This window comes from Excalfactoria chinensis, chromosome 4, assembly GCF_039878825.1.
Source record: "Excalfactoria chinensis isolate bCotChi1 chromosome 4, bCotChi1.hap2, whole genome shotgun sequence".
NCBI classification, from domain to species: Eukaryota; Metazoa; Chordata; class Aves; order Galliformes; family Phasianidae; genus Excalfactoria; species Excalfactoria chinensis.
In genome coordinates this window covers 1,306,680-1,323,707 of record NC_092828.1, presented here as the reverse complement: position 1 = coordinate 1,323,707, position 17,028 = coordinate 1,306,680, and the positions used below count along the sequence as shown (strand labels likewise).

General features: G+C 53.5%; 1 protein-coding gene across 1 annotated transcript; it reads right to left on the bottom strand.

Annotated features, from left to right (window-relative positions):
* Positions 1 to 11,564: 11,564 nt before the first annotated feature.
* SPR (sepiapterin reductase) lies at positions 11,565 to 15,537 on the bottom strand. The gene is made up of 3 exons (XM_072336507.1): positions 15,150 to 15,537; positions 13,185 to 13,475; positions 11,565 to 12,500 (listed from the first exon to the last, which is right to left on the bottom strand). The coding sequence occupies exons 1-3, from the start codon at positions 15,472 to 15,474 to the stop codon at positions 12,310 to 12,312; spliced, it is 807 nt and encodes a 268-aa protein (XP_072192608.1). The 5' UTR covers positions 15,475 to 15,537; the 3' UTR covers positions 11,565 to 12,309.
* Between the last annotated feature and the right edge of the window lie 1,491 nt (positions 15,538 to 17,028).

The window sequence follows — 17,028 nt, the reverse complement described above, 5'->3', positions numbered from 1 at the left end:
TAAAGGAGAGGGGATGTGAGGCAAAGGGATGCGGGGTGCGGAGTGGGAAGTGGAGCGGAGGGAAGGAGAAAGGGAATGGGATGGGGGAAAAGGAAAGAGAATGGGAAGGGAAGGGAAGGGAAGGGAAGGGAAGGGAAGGGAAGGGAAGGGAAGGGAAGGGAAGGGAAGGGAAGGGAAGGGAAGGGAAGGGAAGGGAAGGGAAGGGAAGGGAAGGGAAGGGAAGGGAAGGGAAGGGAAGGGAAGGGAAGGGAAGGGAAGGGAAGGGAAGGGAAGGGAAAGGAAGGGAAGGGGGATGCAGGGCCACTGCTCAGCTCGGACGTGGGAGCCGTGTGCTCAATTTGTGGCTTTGATTTTGATTTCATTTGAGGTGATCTAATTGAATTGAATTGAATTTCAGTTTTCCATCAAGTTCCCTTACTGGGCTGCTGGGCAGAGGGGTTCGGGATCGGGATTTCGTTTGGTGTGACTCTCGCCGTCTCTGAGCATCCTTCCCGAGGCGATAACAAGAGCCCTGCCCGGCGCTGAATGCTCCGAGAGGAGCAGCACCTCTTCTCCACAAAAAGCGTTTTTTTTGGGAAGGGAGCTCCTTTGGTTTAGGCAAAAAAATAAAATCCCCCCCCCTATTAAATATGACAATATTATAAGTTGTTTTTTTTTTTCCCCTTTATTTTTCCCCCGTTTGTTCTTCTTTTCTTATTTCCCAGCCCCGCATCCCGGCTGCTGCCCGCTGGGTTGTCTGACCAGGAGGAGCCGTGCTGGAGGAGAAGGAGATTTGCTTTATAACGAAAGAAGGCGGCACTGCGGTCGAGGGATGTGGACGGCAGCAGCAGGGGGGCACACGGAGGGTCCCCAGCCCCATTTCAGGGGTACTGCTGGCACAGAGCGGAGCTGATCCCATTAAAACACAATACAATGGTTTTCCAAAGAGCAAACGAAAGCGGAAGGAAGAAGAGGGAGAGGGGGGCAGGATGGGCACGGAAAGGCGGCTATAGGGTGTGGGGTATGGGAGAGGCTGCCGGGATGCTCGGGGATGGACAGACGGACAGCTTGGGGCCGACGCAATGCCAGCAGGTGCAACGCCGTCCACAGCCTCGTTAATCTGTAACACATCGGCCTCCAGCATCAAAGGGCAGAATGTGGAAAATCAGGCCCTAAGCCCCGGGAGCGTGGCCACGGGCTCAACTCGTCGTGATGTTAAAAGTTGACCAGACTTCAAAGTGCTGCATCATTTCCTTCCCAACCTCCCCACCTGCTGTTCCCGTGGGTAGAGCAGCTCCCCTGCCCGCAGTTCTTCATGCCGTCCTCCCACTGTGGTCCCATAGTGAAGAAGAGTGGGGAGGGAAGCTGGTGTATGGGGCTGAGGAGGTCTGGAAACTCCTGAGCTGGGCTGCTCCCCACTTCCTTCATCTTTGGCTTTCTATTATTATCACTATTATTATTATTAAATTGTATGTGGCTCAGTGCTGGGTGGGAAGAAACTTTCCCTGCACAACCTGGTGGGCATCAGTGGGTCGTCCTCACCTCCCTGAGTATCACAGATTTATGGTGGCTTTGTCAGCTGGTCCATTGCTGGGTGGGTGGATGGATGGATGGATGGACAGATGGACGACTGGATGGATGGATGGATGGATGGATGGATGGATGGATGGATGGATGGATGGATGGATGGATGGATGGAAGGAAGGATGGATGGATGGATGGATGGATGGATGGATGGATGGATGGATGGATGGATGGATGGATGGATGGATGGATGGATAATTGGCTGGGTGGACAGATGGATGGATGGATGGATAACTGGCTGGGTGGACAGATGGACGGACGGACGGACGGACGGATGGATGGATGGATGGATGGATGGATGGATGGATGGATGGATGGACAGATGGACGACTGGATGGATAGATGGGCGAAGATCGCTTGGGAATAGTGGGTCTGATGGTAGATCCAGACACTGCCAAGGATGAACAGTCTCCTATTCACTCAGAGATTCAGAGATTTAATCTATGTGTTCAGGATGATGTTGAGAGAGGAACCCATCACATAGCCCAGAAAGGGAAAGTCCCCAAACCATACAGCCACACACTATGGGCTGGAAGTGGTCAGTTCAGAAAAGACAGATGCTGCTGGGTCCTCAGTCACTGTCACTGTGGCTTTTCCAAGGGGATGCATTCAACTTATTGCCCTAGCATAGCCAAATACCAGTCCAGAATCCCTGTACACATGTGGGATGTGATGTGATGGGTACTGCTGGATGTTCAACCTAATCCAGCTGGAAGAGGAGGTGGGAAAAGCACAAAAGCCAAAGGGTTTATGCAAAGCCACACACCAGGTGGTGAGAACAGATTCTCCAATCCATCGCTGTGCCCAAGCTCCTTCAATTCCTGTGTTGGATGAGCACTCAAAGGTGGGAGATCCTGATGGAAATCCACCCATGTGGCATTGTGAATTTTGCTCCTGCTAAGTACCCAGCTCTTTGCAGACCCCCACATCCTGAAATCATCATTGCTACGTCTTTTGTAACATCTGAAGATGTCTCTTCTAACATCTGGAGATGGCCGTGCCGGTGCCCATGGTCCTGATGAGACCTTTCAGGTGGGAGTCCCCAACCCTGGGGGTATTTAAGAGATGTGTGGATGTGATCCTGAGGGACGTGGTGTAGCGATGAGACTCAGTAGGACAGGTTGGTGGTTTTGCTTTGTGATCCTGAAGCTTTTATCCAACCCAAACGATACATTCTACAGCTCATAAACATGGACACCTCTCACTTGACTTCATGCAGGACCCTGGGGACAATGTTCCCCACTTGCCTGCATGTATGCAGAGGGATAACCACACTGCTCAGCTTCATCTGGGTTCAGCCAGCCCTCTCCACTGGCTTTGGGATGAAGGTTGGTCCCCCCATTAAGCAGCTTGCTTCAGGGCTGCAGGATGTCACACATAGAAACAGTTTTCCTTGCACTGTAGGGTAATTGCTGTGGCAAACGTGCTTCTCTTTGAGTGTTCAACCGGATAGTTTCAACACAGGAAATTACACCTCCAGCCCTGGGGATGTGTGGGTGCTCCATTGGGTTGCACTGGAGCATGACCCACCCCATCAGGCCCCCAAGCAATGCCCCAGCTGTTGGAAAAGCAATGTCCCATATGGGATTGCACCACCACAGTTGGACTCAATGATCTTGGAGGGCTTTTCCACCCTTAATGATTCTATGAGTGGGCATGGTGGTGGTGGGTTGGCGGTTGAACTTGATGATTCTTAAAGGTCTTTTCCAACCTTAACAATTCTGCAGGGGAAGATGTGATGGCCCCACAGACCCCAAACTGCCTTGTAGTTGGGAAGATGGCAGACTTGGTTCCACAGCATGATGCTGAGTGGCTCCAAGATGATGTATCAGCCACCTACAGACATCAAACTTATTAACACAATGAAACTGCTGCTCAGAAGCCTTCCTGCCTATGTTTTCTCATGGAAAATGTCAGTGATGGGAGCACCTGGGTGCCTTGTATGGAAATGTGGGGTTACTTCCGTAGAGAACCCTGGAAGTAAATGCATGTGTTCCCTCTGACCACATCCAGACCTCAAAATACAATAAGACATGTACTGCATTGAGAAAGTCCCAATCTGCTGGGCTGGACTGGAGACCATCGAGCTTCTCCAGACCCATCCCCATTGGGATGGGACACGGAGGAGGATAAGGTCTGGGTGTTCCTGGTGTGCTTTGTTCTGGTGCCAGCCTCCTGCCACGCTGGGAGCTCCACAGCAATGAGTCCTCCTTCCTTCCTTCCCCTGGGAGGTGGTCGGAGGGGGCCCTGTGTGATTCATGTGTTTATTTTTCCCGGGTGCCATATGAAAGGCAACCCCGTGTGTTTCCATACGAGGCGGCTAGGTGCTTCCAACACTGACATTCTCCATGAGAAAAATAGGCAGGAAGGCTTCTGAGCAGCAGTTTTATTGTGTTAATAAGTTTGGCGTCTATAAGCAACATATGTAAATGACTGATATACTGTCTTGATGCCATTTAACATTATGTTGCGGAGGTGAGCGGGAGCCAAGTCTGCAGCATTTCGACTAATATGCACCGAGCTGCCAATTTCTTTTTATTTTTTATTTTTTTTAAAAATTTCATTTTATTTTATTTTTCAGTAATTTAAAGAAGGTAGCAATCCGAAATAAGGACTCGGACCCTTCCGTCTCCATCACTGTTTGCTGGAAGATGGGTAAATATTGGGTTTGCTTCTCCCTCCCGGCAGCACTGGGATGGCAAAGCCTGGGATTTCAGGTTGGATGCTGGGAAAGGAATGGCTCATGGGTTGGCACACGTGTGGTTGGTACGCTCTGTGGGATGGGGTTAAGCTGGGGGGCATTGGAGCTCCATCCCTATGCATGGAAACCATCCATTTGCCCCCAAATCCTTTTGGGGATGAGTTGTGGGGGCCGAACACCACCCCATCCCAAAACCATGCTTGTGGCTCCATCCCATGCACCCCAACACTGCAAAAGGGGAGAAGGGGAAGGTAAGGAAAGCACAGAGCTGTGCCATGAGCTGCCAAGCGCAGCCCTACTTGGCAGTGCCAATGTCTCCATGCTTTCCCATCCCCGTCGGGGAGGAAAAATGACAAGGGGGGGAAAAAAAACCCACACACACAGTTAGTTTCTTCTTCTCACAAGTAATTTTCAGTTAATTTATGTTGAATCAATGGTTCCTTGCAGTCATATGGATGGCAGGCTCCCAGCCATTATTAGTGTAAACAGATTTGTGAGCAATATATTTAGCTGTTCCATATTGCTTTTAGGAAATGTGCGCATTTCAATGGTGTATACTCACAGAGGGCCATACCCTGCCACCACTTTGCAGGTGGGGATTGTGCTGTAGTGAGGTGCCCAACACCTCCTCTTCCTCAGGAGGAAGGCTCGAGCCAAACTCTGGGCTGTGGTTGCACTTTGAGGCATGTTGGGACATCGATTCCTGCACGTCCCATTGATATTTCACATGTAAAATTGGATGATTGGGTGGGGACAGTCTGCCCTCAGATGGGCACAGCCCTATAGGTTGTGCAGGATGGATCCAGCTCACAGTGACAAGCTGTAAGGCTCCCATAGGATGGGTGTCCTGCAGCATGAGTGACTATCATCATTTCGGCACTACGGGGTGCCCCCTGTTCCCCAAATCCCCATTCAGCCTCTTCTATATACAGTGGGATGAGCTGGGTTCCAGTGAGGTTGGATCCCATGGGATTGGCTGCCTGAGGGGGTCCAACTGGGTCATAGAATCATTAAGGTTATAAAAGAGCTCCGAGATCATCAGGTCCATCCATTGACCCATCATCACTATGCCCACTTATGGATGGTGCAGTGCAGGACCGCACCAGGACTCAAGTGGCACTAGCATCCAATGGTGCCATGGCAAGGGGGGGGTGGGAACCTGGACCTAATTCCCAGGCTGAGCAGCTGACAGAGAAGCTGTTTTGATGCACAATTCCAGAAAAGTGACAATCTCGGGAGGTTTGGGGCCAAGATGTAAAAGGTGCTAAAAAAGAAATCCCCAGATTTTGAGCAAGAGGCTCCGGATGGGCACAAAGCAGCGCCGGTGGGGAGCCCTCCAAATGTTGCAGGATGGATCCTCTCTGCTGCAAGCAGGGCCCGATCCTTCCCGTCACCCTGTAGGTCGTTCAGAGCACCCAAACCATCCCGTGAGCAGCTCTCTGTGTCCAACACAACCTCTTCTATGTGTGCCTGGCGCACAGGTGCACCCCTCCATCCAAATGCTGGGGCGGGATGCAGCCCCGGGGCTTTGCTATTTTCATGTTTCCTGCTGGAGTGCACAGAGCCAGCCCGAAATAGCAGGCGTGAGCACGTTGGCACGGGAGCGCATTGGCAGCCGGCATCGGCGCGGCAGCGGTGAAAGGATTTGGGCAACGTCTCACCATGGCTACCCGGGCCAGGGAGAAGTATGCCGGCTCGGGGGGAGGGTGCCGGCTCCTTTCAGAGAGGAGAAAGCCGCGACATCAGGGCTCTGTTGTTGGATGTCACAATCTCCCCTCCCCAGAGCGTGAAAAATCAATTAGGAAGAATTAGTGACATGTCGGAGCTGGGAGCGGGTGTTGTGTAGGGGAGAATTACAGGCACCGCCGCTGGGCTACACCCGGAGCGTCACCCGCTGTGCCCCTACAGCCCCACGTTGGTCCCCAGGTGCCCCATAGCGCTCCCAGCCTCAGTTTCCCCATCTGAGCAATGGGTTGAGCTATTGGGTTCAATGGGAGCGGTCAGCTCGCTCGGCCTCGCCGCTATTCTCTTTGCTCCTCTTTCTGTGTGTGTGTGTATATATATAAATAAGAAGGAGGGGAGGGGGAAAAAAAATCCCAAACTCTGATTAAAATCCCTTTTTTTATTCACCTGCCCATCTTTCCTCTGTCTCCATCTCCCATTCTATCCAAACTCATAATTAATCGCTCAAGGCAAAAGTAATGAATGTTAATTGGCCATCTGTACAAAGACTAATTAAAATCTACCATGCTGGGGATTAAAACATACCTATAGCAACTGCCTGAATTGAGAATGAGACAGAGGAGAGATTGAGAAAACAGCTGAAAGGGTTGTGCAAAACGCAATCTTGCTTAGGTGTGAGATGAGTTGCAACGCGGAGATCTGAGATGCTTTATTATTAAAAAAGAAGCCAACAACTAAGGGGGTGGGGAAGAAACTTCAGCTCGGAGCTGATCCGGGGATGTTTTAATGGGAATAAAGGGCTGGCGGAGATTTCAAAGCGACCCCAACCCCAACATTTAGGGTTGGGTTTGGATGTGAACAATAGACGCCCCTCTCCCCCCCCTCGTCCACAGCAGCTCTCATGCAGGGTGGAAATGTTGTTGGTGTTTTTGGCTTTGTAGGGCTTGAAGAAATATTGCTGGGTATTGGAAAAGCACAGGGATGCTCCAGCCCAACTCGGGACATGGGATGCCCATCCCACGCTCCCTGAATCTCAAGACCTTTCAACACACATTGGGATCACCGTGTGGCCCCACGTCCTCTCCCCATTGCTGTGGCCACGTGCCCATCCTAAAGTGGTGTCCATAGGGTGACAGCTCCGCTCCCGGCCTCCTCTTTGTCCCTAAATCCTGCACATTTAAGGCTTCCCACCTCTCTGTGGTGATGCAGTCAGAGGGTCTGGGAACAAACAGAATGGTCTCAGCACCAGCAACCCCATCCATGCATCCCCAACCCACCAGCCCCACCAGCTCCCAGCCATGACACCCTCCAAGGACAGAGCCATCCCAACACAACCCAATGGTTCCAAACACCCCTAAACCCCCATTCTACCCCTGAACACACACATTTCCTTACAGGAACACCCCACCCCATGCCCACGGAGCACCAGAACACCCCTCCTGGGGGCTGCCTTTTTGGGGTCATGCAGACGGGGGAGAGGAGCAGCTGGGTGTCCCCCCATGCCGCCGTGAGCCCCGCTCCCCTGTGCGTTGTGGGAAGGCCCCGGTCTCAGCTCTGCTCTTGTTTTCTCAGATTCGGCTGTGTTTACTCCCAACACGAGTGACCGCCGTGGCCCTATTACGGGAGCGGCTGACAGCTCGGCTGACAAGTGCGCTCGCGGCAGGAATGTGAATGCGGCTCTGAGATCCCGGCCCCGCCGGCAGCTTCCTCGGGTAAAGGCTGGAGCATTCAAGCTCCAAAGCTGGAGGTGGATGGATGGAGGAGGACGGAGGCGCTGAGATGAAGCAGCAGCTCCGTCAGTGCGGAGGGGATGGGGTGCTGGGGAATGGTTGGTGTCACTGTATCTGTAGGTGGGGAGAGAGGCTTGGGATGCACGTGGCTTGCACTGAGCATGGGATGGCAACCCATGGGAAAAAGTGGTTTTGGGGTGGAGCACGCAAAATAAAGGGGCGATGTGCTCTTCTCAGCAGCTCTTCCCCATCATGGAGGATGCTGCTGTCAGAATTTTGGTGAATTTGGGGCATGGGCAGCACTGGGGTTGATGCTGAAGCTGCGGATTCAGTTCTGGTCCCAGATCAGTGCCAGCCCAACAGGTCCAGGTGCCCCAACCGTGCTGGATAAAGATGGTTTAATTAATCACAGATCATTTCTGCAATGTCCCTCCATTAACCTCTATCGCAGACTAAATAATAACTCATTAAAGGCACTTGAAGCTCGCTGGAACAGGACAGTTTACCAGCAAACCCACTGCTCTTTGGCTCTAAACTGGGTTAATCTGTCATCTCTCCTTGCTTAACGGATGGGTCCCTCGTTACACATTAAGGAGCTGCTCTGGAGGTGCACAGCTGATCCCGAGCACCAAGCCTAAACCAAAGGCAGGGCACAGCACAGAGGGGAGATGTGTAGAAGTGATGCAGAGCCCAGTCTGCCTTCCTGCAGCTCGCATTATTATCCCGTTGTCAGCAGAGGATGTTTGCTCTGATGTAGCTGCCGGCTGCAAATCCTCTGTGTAAACATCCCACAGTGGTTTGAAAAGGATCAGAGGCTCACAGCACTCTCAGATGCTGTCGGTGCCACAGAGGGGCATGGCTCTTTGCTGGGCCTGAGGAGCACAAAGGGTTGTGCTGGTGTTTGGCCAAGCGCGAGCGAGTGGGCAGCCTTGGGGTGACAGTGCCACCAATGGGGTTTGCACGCAGCATGAAGGGCTCGCTGAGATTCCATGACTCCATGAGAAAGGGGACAGATCAGCAGGAAGGTTTTTGTCATCCCAGCATCACCCAGGTTGGGTGAATGTCCTCCCAATCCCAGACACAGAGCCTGAGTTGTGCCCAACTCATCACATGGAATGGTGGGAGGTTAAGGGCCCGCTGGCTATGTGAATCCCCACACTGACCCCACACCGTGAACGTGGGTTGAGTGGGAAACGTGGGCACTCCTGGGGGCCTTTTTCCCCCCGCAGTGCTTTGCTGCAGGAGCAGTTCATTTACCTTTGGCCCTGTGGCCAGAGGCAGCTGCTTGTTTGCAAGCCAGGCACTCGGCGTCCTGCAGAAAGCCCCGTGCTCAGCACTTCTGCCCACCAGAAAACACTGTCTCCTCCTCCTACTCTCTGCTAAGAAACCTTTAATAAGGGGAAGAGGGACGTGGCTGCAGCCTCCTGACCTGCTGAGCCGGGGGCAGCCCAGGTCAGTGGCTGAGATTTGGGAGGTGGCAGAACATGGTCCGTTTTTAATTTGGAAGGCTTTGGGGGGATTTAGCAGGCTTGCTCTCACTGCCATCCCCGGCACCCGGTCACACGCATGGAAATAAAAGGCCAGTGGTGACTTTGGGTCCTTTCATAACCCAGTTCTCTGTACTTCACCCCCATTCACAAGCACAAAGGCAGCAGTGTGTGCCGATATGGGAGGGGGCTGGAGATGTGGGCAGGTCACTGGGGCTGTCACCTCTGAATATCACAGAGGCACCCAGACAGGTCCTGGTGTCACTGCTCCTTCTGGGGTCTCGCTGGTGCATGCTCCCCTTTGTGTAAATACATGGAATCATTAAGGTTGGGAAAGACCTCTAAGATTCCCAAGTCCAACCCTAATCCATCCCACCACGGCTACTGACCACATCCTTCAGTGCCACATCTCCATGGTTCTGGGACTCCTCCATGGACAGTGACCCCACCACTCCCTGGGCAGCTGTGCCAGTGCCTGACCACTCTTTGGGAGAAGAAATGTTTCCTAATATCCAACCTGACCCTCCCGTGGTGCAACTTGAGGCCATCACCTTTCATCCTATCGCTGTTACCTGGGGGAAGAGGCCGACCCCCACCTCACTCCAACCTCCTTTCAGGGAGCTGTTGAGAACAAGGTCTCCTCTGAGCCCCCTCCATCTTCAGAGACTGAACCATCTCAGTTCCCTCAGCCACTCCTCATCATGGAATCACAGCACGGGTTGTGTCTGAAGGGACCTCAGTGCCCATCAAGCTCCAATCCCTGCTGTGTGCAGTGACACCTCCCATAGATCACCCTCCTGGCTCATGTTATCCTGGCTGTTGACCAATACCACCAGATCCTTTCCCTTCCCACAGCTCTGCAGACACTCTGCCCTAAGCCTGCAGCATTACACAGGGTTGGGGTGACTAAAGAGCAGGACCCGGCATTTGATCTTGTTGAACTTCATCCCATTGGCCTCAGCCCATCCATCAGCCTGTCCAGATCCCTCTGTAGGGACAACCTTCAAGCAGATCAACTTTTCCTTCCAACTTGGTGTCACCTGCAACCATACCGACGGTGCACTCTGTGCCTTCATCCACACCATCAGTGTAGATATGAAATGGGGTCAGACCGCAAGTCCCATTGAGGCCATCTCAGGGACGTTCATATCCCTTATCGTGGTTCTCCAGGGATGGTGACATCCCCCCCCACTCCCCGGGTAGCTGCTCCAATGACGGACCGTTCTTAGAGGGCGAGAATGTTTCCTAACACCCGACATGAATAGCCGGAATCGGGGCTATCCCTCTTTCCCGGTCTCGGAACGCCCTCAGCTGGTCATAGAAAATACTGGAAAGGAGAGAAAAAATATTTCCCATTGCGTTACCCGTGGGGCTCTCAGAATTCCAGCATAGCTTGGGCTGGGATGGAGCTCACAGCCCACCTCACGTGCAGGGAAACCTCCCATGGACCAGATCCACAAAGCCCATCCATGGCCCTGAGCACCTCTAGGGATGGGGCACAGCTCTGACCCAACACTGCCCTCTCAACCCTTTCCCAGTATAAAGCTGTTACCCCTTACCCCATACAAGCTGTGCTTTCCTGGTTGAAGACCAACGACACCAAGGCCCAGCATTCTGCACCTGCTGCTCACGGCTGCTCCCTGGAGGGGAGCTCAAGATAAGCTTTGTTTGTTGTTTGCGGGTGCCCCCATCCCTGCAGACATTCAAGGCCATGCTGGATGTGGCTCTGGGCAGCCTGGGCTGCTGGTTGGTGACCCTGCACATAGCAGGGGGTTGGAACCAGATGATCCTTGTGGTCCTTTTCAACCCAGGCCATTCTATGATGAGTCTGTGATTTGGGACAACCAGAAGGACACGTGGGCACCAAGGCTCTTGCAGCCAGCTGTGGGCAGAGTAAAGCTCTAAATAACAGCAAAGAGGTGTTTGGGCTCAGAATGGGCACCCTCCTGGCATTTGCCTTAAGGAACAAAATCAATGTGGCACACAGCAGGCTGGGGCTCAGAACATGAAGGGACTCCAAGGTAAACCCAGAGTGCAGCTGGAGGGTTGAAGTGGGGAGTGGGGACAGATATGGGGTCACCCCATCCTGCTGCTTTCAGCCTACAGGCATTTATCTGTGCCCAGTATCTGTACCTCAGGTGAGCACTGGCACAGGGGCTGCTTGGGCAGCCCAGCAGATCTGCATGGCTTTAAACACTTGAATTTAGACCAATGTCCCAAATCCAGGCAGAAAAAGCTGAATGCTTCTAACAGGGGAATGGCTTTGGTTGGAGAAGGGCCTGATTTTAAGTGGCAGCCTGTGGTGCAGGTGCTGCAGGACATAGATTTGCATGGTGCCCTGTTGGATGGGGAGCCAGGCTCCCCACTCCCACCCTCCTGGAAATGAATGTGGAAGAGGAAGACGAGACAGTAAACTTTTAATGAGTGCAGATAGGAGATAAACAGACAAAAACTGGGATAGGGGGCTGTGCAAGAGGGCAGCAGGAAAGTGGCTGTCGTCAGGATGGGCACCTGGAGGGCACATGGGGTGCAAGCCTTACTGTAAGGACTGTGCTGCTCCCAATTCTAGCACAGCTTTCTGGACAGGCGCATCTATGAGTTGTGGGCTTCTGCTTACTGGAACCCAATGGGAAAAACAAGGTTAAAACCCCACAAATACCTTAAAGGAACAGCTCAGGAGGAGTTCAGGCCCCAACTCCAGACTTGGAGTCAAATAGGAGCACTGCACAAACCCGGGGCAGGGCTGTAACCCATTCAGGTTGTGCTGGTGGGTGGGTCTGTGCTGCAGAGCCGGATATGCACAGGCAGCTCCCTCTGCTGCTCAACTCCTGCCTCTGAATGAGCAGAACAGGGAGCATGAATCCACACTCACTGTGTGACACGAAGGACTTCTGCTTCTGCTGTGTGCACAGGAGGGCTCCACGGGGCTCAGGAAGGACAAGACCTTGGATAAGTGGTCCTCAGAGAGTGGCTTTCTTTGCACTCTGGCTCAGCTTGGCAGTGAGTCCCCCCACCCACCCCCATGAGGGCACAGGGAACATCCATAAGGCACCCGGAGGCTTTGCAGCACCCAAACAGCCATCAAACAGCAGGGAGCAGCAGGCACTATGGAGGGCAGAAAGCAAAGCATGGAGATGAGAGCAGCTCAGATGCTGTAAAAGTCCATGTGTGCACCCGAGGTGAAGGTATTCTCCTCCAGCAGCCTCAGCAGCTTCTGGGCCGACACAGCACAGTCTATCAGCTGCCCACTCTCATGCAGGCTCTGGAACTGCTGACGCATCTCAGCATTTCCAGTCTTAGTGCGAGCCAAGAGCTGCATGTCTGTGTCCAGGGGACCTGAAAAAGAAAGTATATGAGCTGAAAGCAAGATGTGGTGCTCAAGTCCTCCCGGTGCAGGAGGAAAATGTCTCTTTTATTAAAGCTCATAGCAATGAGGTGAGGCGATTGTCCCTCTCTGCTCTGCTTTTGTGAGGCACCACCTGCAGTACTACATCCAGGTCTGGAGCCCTCAGTACAAGAAAGACAGGTGAGCTGTTGGAGAGGGTCCAGAACAGGGACACAAAGATGATCAGAGCTGCAGCACCTCCCCTACAAAGACAGGCTGAGAGAGCTGGGCTTGTTCAGCCTGGAGGAGGCTACGGGGTGACCTCATAGCAACCTTCCAGGACCTAAAGGGAGCCTACAGACAGGAGGGGAGTCAAGTATTTGAAATGATAGATAACAGCAGGACGAGAGGAAAGAAATGGTTTGGAGTTGAAGGAGGAAAGATTTAGGTTGGATATCAGGGGGGAAGTTCTTTACAGAGAGAGAGGTGAGGTGCTGGAACAGCTGCCCAAAGAGGCTGTGGATGCCCCATCCATCCCTGGAGGTGTTGAAGGCCAGGTTGGATGGGGGGGGCAGCCTGGGCTGGTATTAAACATGGAGGTTGGTGGCCCTGCCTGCAGTGGGGCAGTTGGAGCTTCATGATCCTTGAGGTCCCTTCCAACCCAAGCCATTCTATGAATGCATCCCCTTCCTCACCCGGAGCATAGCTGAGCACACGGACGTCAGGCTCTTCTGCTGCCAGCACACGGAACATCATGTCCCGGGCAGCCTTCCCACTGCAGTACAGTGCCCAGCTACGGAAGGGCTGCAGGGCACACAGAGATGAGATGTTCACCACCGTCCTGCTGCAGCCTGGCCGTGTCCCAAAGGCCTGCAGGGCGCTGCTGGTGAGGCAGAGTGCTGAGGTGACGTTGAAGGCAAAGTAGGAGTTGATCTCATTGGGGTCGGTGAGATTGAGGAAGGATTTGGAGATGTCGCCCAGGGAGCCTATGGGGGGGAGGGAGGGCAGATGAGCTTGGAGGAATTCAGTGTGGGTTTGGGATACCCATATCCACAAACAATGCCATAGTGTTAACAAACATGGAATCATCAAGGTTGGAAAAGGCTCCTAAGATCCCAAACTCTAACCCACATTAATCACATCCCCAAGTGCCATATCTCCATGTGTGAGAACCCTTCTTTGTTTTCTGGCTCAAAGCTTGCTTCCTGAGGTGTTTTCTAGTGATAAGACTCTCACTGATTTATGGAGGAGGCAAGTGATGGGTGCTACCGTGTGACAATCAACATCACTCTGTAGGCATCTGATAGCACCTTCCTTCATAGCTATTTGCTTCCGGAAGAGAGTGCACAGGAGTGTTTACGGGTGGAAGATCTGGCCTGGGACTAAATAGCTCCAGCTTGGTATTGGAAAACTGGGGAATGATGCCATCGTGTCCTGTGAAAAGCAGGATGCAGATGGGCATCCCTGCTCCCTCTTATCTGCTGGCAAGGCCCGGAAGATGGGAACAAAAGGAGTTTTTGCTGAGATCCCAAAGCCAGAATTTTCTACCCCAAGGAGAGCTGACTCAACTACTTTGGATTTGAGCTGTCACTCCAAAGAGAAAGCTGACTCAACCACTTTGGACTTATAAATAAGTTGGTGCTACCATTGGAAATTCATTGGACTTGATGATCTTCAAGGTCTTTTCCAACCTGAGTAATTCTATGATTCTATGATTCATTCATTCATTCATCGTCATCATCATCATGGTCACCATCATCATCAGTGGAACAACAACGCCTGACGACCCTCCACTAATGAAGATCAATGACTGAACTACAAACCTCGCTGGATCCATGGTGGTGACCATCTCCCTCTTGCTTCCTGCAAAGACTCCTTGCTTCTATTTCCTATCTTCACTATCGCCTGCCTTCCCTTCCCCATCACCCTATATCATAATAGTGTCCATCCTCTCCTTCCCCATCTCCCTAATTAAGATTTATAATAAACTGGTCGGACCAACATTTGAACCGTTGTTTCTTAATCTCACGCCGGGTATGCATATATCAAAGAACCTTGCCTCCCTCCTATAAATTGGGGCGGGACACCATGGCCCTGGAACACCTCCAGGGTTGATGACCCCCATCACTCCCAAGGCAGTCGTGCCAGTTCCTGACTGCTCTTTTAGAGACCAAAAGCTAACCTGATCTGACCCATATCCAGCCTGACCCTTCCCTGGCACAACCTGAGGCCACATCACCTCTCATCCTACCCATCCCTTTATAAGCTCCCTTTAAGCACTGAAAGGCCACAGCGAGGTCACTGGGAGCCATCCCTCCTCCAGGCTTTTGCTCCCCAGCCAGCACTGCTGCTCTGCCAAAGCAAACAGCTCCCGACCTTCAGCCCCAAGTGCAATGTCCTCAGGGGTCGCCACGCTCCCTTTTCTTCTGAACCAAGTCAGTGAAAGACCTGATTCCTGTAGTACCATTACCTACTGGGTTGTCTTATTTATAGCAACAACAGGCAGAGAAAAGGCACTGCAGCCAGCAGACGTGAAAGCCTGCCCATAAAGAAAGGCTACAAGCTTTTTCCGAAGGATTATGCTCAGGATTGTGAGGCTGCAGGACCCACCGACACCAACTTCCCCCTCCCACCACCCGGCCCCACAGCCCCGCTGTTACCGGCGTTGTTGATGAGCAGCAGGCGGCCGGACGGCCCACCAGGCAGCAACTCCCGCACGGCCCCCACCGCCCTCCGTAACCCCTCCTCGGAGCCCAGATCGGCAGCCACGCACTCCACCCGCAGCTCCGGGCAGGAGCCTCGCAGCTCGGCCGCCAGCTGGATCAGCGCCTCCTCCGAGCGGGCCAGCAGCAGCAGCAGCGAGCCCGGACCGAGCCGCGGTGCCAACAGCCGTGCCAGGCTGCGGCCGAAACCCCTCGAGGCTCCCGTTAACACACACGAAGTCGCGGCCCAACGCCGCCGTTCCGCTCCCGGCTCCGCTTCCATCGCAGAACGCGGCCTGAGGGGCGTGGGAACGCTCTGCTGACGTCATCAACCCCCATTCATCCCTCCCCAACTCCTGCCGCGAGATGAATGGCCGCTCCGAGAGCGCCGCCTCCCATTGGCTGACAGCGCGCTGTGACGTACGGAGGGGGCGTGGCCAGAGTGGCGCGCCCGCGGGACCTGGTCGCGCGTGTTAATGTTAAGCGCGTTGCTCTCCGCATGCAATGCGTGGAGGTACGGAGCTGGCTCTGCTCAGCCGTGCCCGGGGACAGTGGGCACAGCCAGGAGCCCGGGAGCTCCCTGTGCCCATCAGCAGCACTGCTATGCTGTGTAGGTGGGTACCGGAGCGCTGGCATTGGGATCAGAGAGATGTGGGACCTCTCAGGGTGGACACCATGGGGCTGGCTGGAAATAGGCATCATAGAATTATTTAAGGTTGGAAAAGACCTCTGAGATCATCAAGTCCGACTGCTAAGCCATCACTGGTTACGTCCCCCATTGCTCCTCCCATCTGCTCCGTTAGCAAAGGGTGCAGAAATGGGAGGGAAGGGTGTGGGGAAGTTGGCAGGAGCTGCCTGTATTCATCTATACTAAAAATAAGGACACAGAAGAGAGGAAGGAAACTGGTGACCAAACCCGAGCTGGAACAGGAGGGCAGAACTGCAGAGGAATTAAAGATCCGTGATGTCTGATCCCTCTCCTTTGTGCTCCAGACTGTGCCAAGGACAGTTCAAAGCCTCAGGGCTTCCCGCAGCTCGGGGTGTGCAGTTGGGTGAAGCAACGCTAGGTGTCAGCGGCATTTAAAGCTGGGAACGGCACGGGGCGGGGAAATAGAAAGGGGTGGGGTGGGGGTTAAATGTGGCAGCGTGGCTTTTTGGTAGCTGCCACGTGGCTTTTTGGTTACCACGACTGTCCGCATCGTCCGTAGTGTGAAATGTCTCTTATCGGGTTGATGGGGAGAAGCCACCTGAGCTGATCTGCTGTTGAAGTACGGATCCCGTTGGCATCGGGATATGGCACATGTGTGTCTGCAGTGCTCTGTGTGGCTTTGGAAGGGTGTGACAACGCTAGGGGAAGGCAGGAGGGGCCCTGGGAGGGAGGGAATCCCACCCTGAGAGCCACAGGGGCGGTGGGCAGCAGTGGGGGCACTGCCAGGGCTTGTTGCCTTGGAAAGGAAGCACGAAATTCCTCCAGCAAAGAGCATTGAACAATAGCTCTCAGGAAGAGCCCTGGGTATTTCTGCTTGCAGTTGCCACCCAAGAAGGGCAGGGCTTGAAGTCACACAAGGTGGCCCTGGGTGGCTGGCAGGGAGGGCTGTGGTTCCACTCCTGAGCTTTGCTTCTTGTTCTGGTAGCCTTAAGGCCACGTCAAGTGTGGGATCTCATGGTGTTCAGGCAGGCAGAGGCTGTGAGCTGCAGAGAATATAGTGAGTGGGTGCCAGATTGCTCTCTGTAGCTGGACTGGCTCAGGGTAATGATAGAAGGGCAGTGTTCAGGGTGGAAATGTGCCCTCGTTGCTGGCTAGGAGGTAAGGTCTGCCCGCTGCTCCAAAGTGATG